At 60.8% G+C, this 1,196-nt stretch overlaps 1 protein-coding gene across 1 annotated transcript in view; it reads left to right on the top strand.

Moving 5' to 3' along the window:
• SDRG_07072 (hypothetical protein) overlaps window positions 1–1,174 on the top strand; it is a gene marked incomplete at both ends in the record, with an annotated part of 3,084 nt that extends 1,910 nt beyond the window's left edge. Inside the window, 2 exons of the mRNA XM_008612888.1 lie at window positions 52–1,103; window positions 1,165–1,174. Of these exons, the coding sequence (XP_008611110.1) occupies window positions 52–1,103; window positions 1,165–1,174 (1,062 nt within the window). The remainder of the gene's footprint in view (window positions 1–51; window positions 1,104–1,164) is intronic.
• Window positions 1,175–1,196: the final 22 nt, after the last annotated feature.

The following is a 1,196-nucleotide window of genomic DNA, read 5'->3' as shown; positions in this document are numbered from 1 at the left end:
CGTGTGCTGCTCATGGACAACGGGTCGATCGTCGGCGACGGCACGTACGAGTCGCTCAAGTCGACGTTCCCGCACCTGATGAACTTCACCGAGCACAAGTCGGCCGAGCCGTCCGACGACGAAGGCGACAACGATGATGTGCAAGACGCAGCCAAGGACGAAAAGAAGGCGGGCAAGGAGACGGCAGGCGGCAAGCCCGCGGCGCTCGAGAAGGTCGGACCCAACGGCAACGGCGGGCTCATGTCGAAAGAAGACCGTGGCAAGGGCGCGGTGACCATGGGCACGTACAAGATGTACTTTGGTGCGAGCGGGTTCAACGGCTACGTGGTCGGCTTTTCGATCCTCGCCTTCTTCACGCTCGCGCAGACGTCGCTTGCGCTCACGGATTGGTTTATGAGCTACTGGGCCAACACGTCGTGGATGAACACCAGTGTTCGCTACGGCTGGGTGTACGTTGGCATCGCGCTTCTCTCGTGCCTCCTCACGTACGGCCGGTCGCTCTACGTGCTCTTCATTGCGATCCTCTGCTCCAAGTCTCTCCACGCAATGCTCTTCAAGAAGGTTGTCAACGCGCCCGTCCCGACCTTCTTTGACATTACGCCCATGGGTCGGATCCTCAACCGGTTCTCGAGCGACTTGGACCAAGTCGACTCGATGCTGCCGTACATGGGCCTCCTCTTCCTCCAGTTCCTCTTCCAGGCGATTGCCGTCCTCGCCGTGTGCATGGTCACAACGCCGTGGATCCTCGTCGTCTACGCGCCGCTCTCGTTTCTCTTCTACAAGATCCAGCAGTACTACAACAAGAGCGCGGGCGAGCTCAAGCGTATGGACGGTATCGCGCGGTCGCCCGTCGTGACGCTTGTCCAAGAGACGGTCTCGGGCCTCTCGACCATCCGCGCCTTCAGCATGGCCGACGCTTTCCTCCGCAAGCAGCGCGACGCTGTCGACAACTATGTGAGCTTCTCGTTTGCGTACATGTGCGCGGGCCGCTGGTTCCAGATGCGCCTCGACTGGCTCAGTTCGGCCATCATCGCAGGCGTCGCCTTCATTGCCGTCTTTGGGAAGGACTCGATCGGACTCGTTGCTGCCGGTCTCTCGCTCACGTACGCGACGCAGATCTGGACGATCCTCTCCCGCGTCGCGACCTTTATGACGATGATCGAGAACATCATGACGTCGGTCGAGCGCCTCGGCCA

The sequence above is a fragment of the Saprolegnia diclina genome (genome assembly GCF_000281045.1).
Source record: "Saprolegnia diclina VS20 unplaced genomic scaffold supercont1.20, whole genome shotgun sequence".
NCBI lineage: Eukaryota > Oomycota > Saprolegniomycetes > Saprolegniales > Saprolegniaceae > Saprolegnia > Saprolegnia diclina.
Note: the sequence above shows the minus strand (reverse complement) of the source record. Positions and strands in the feature narration are given on the sequence as shown.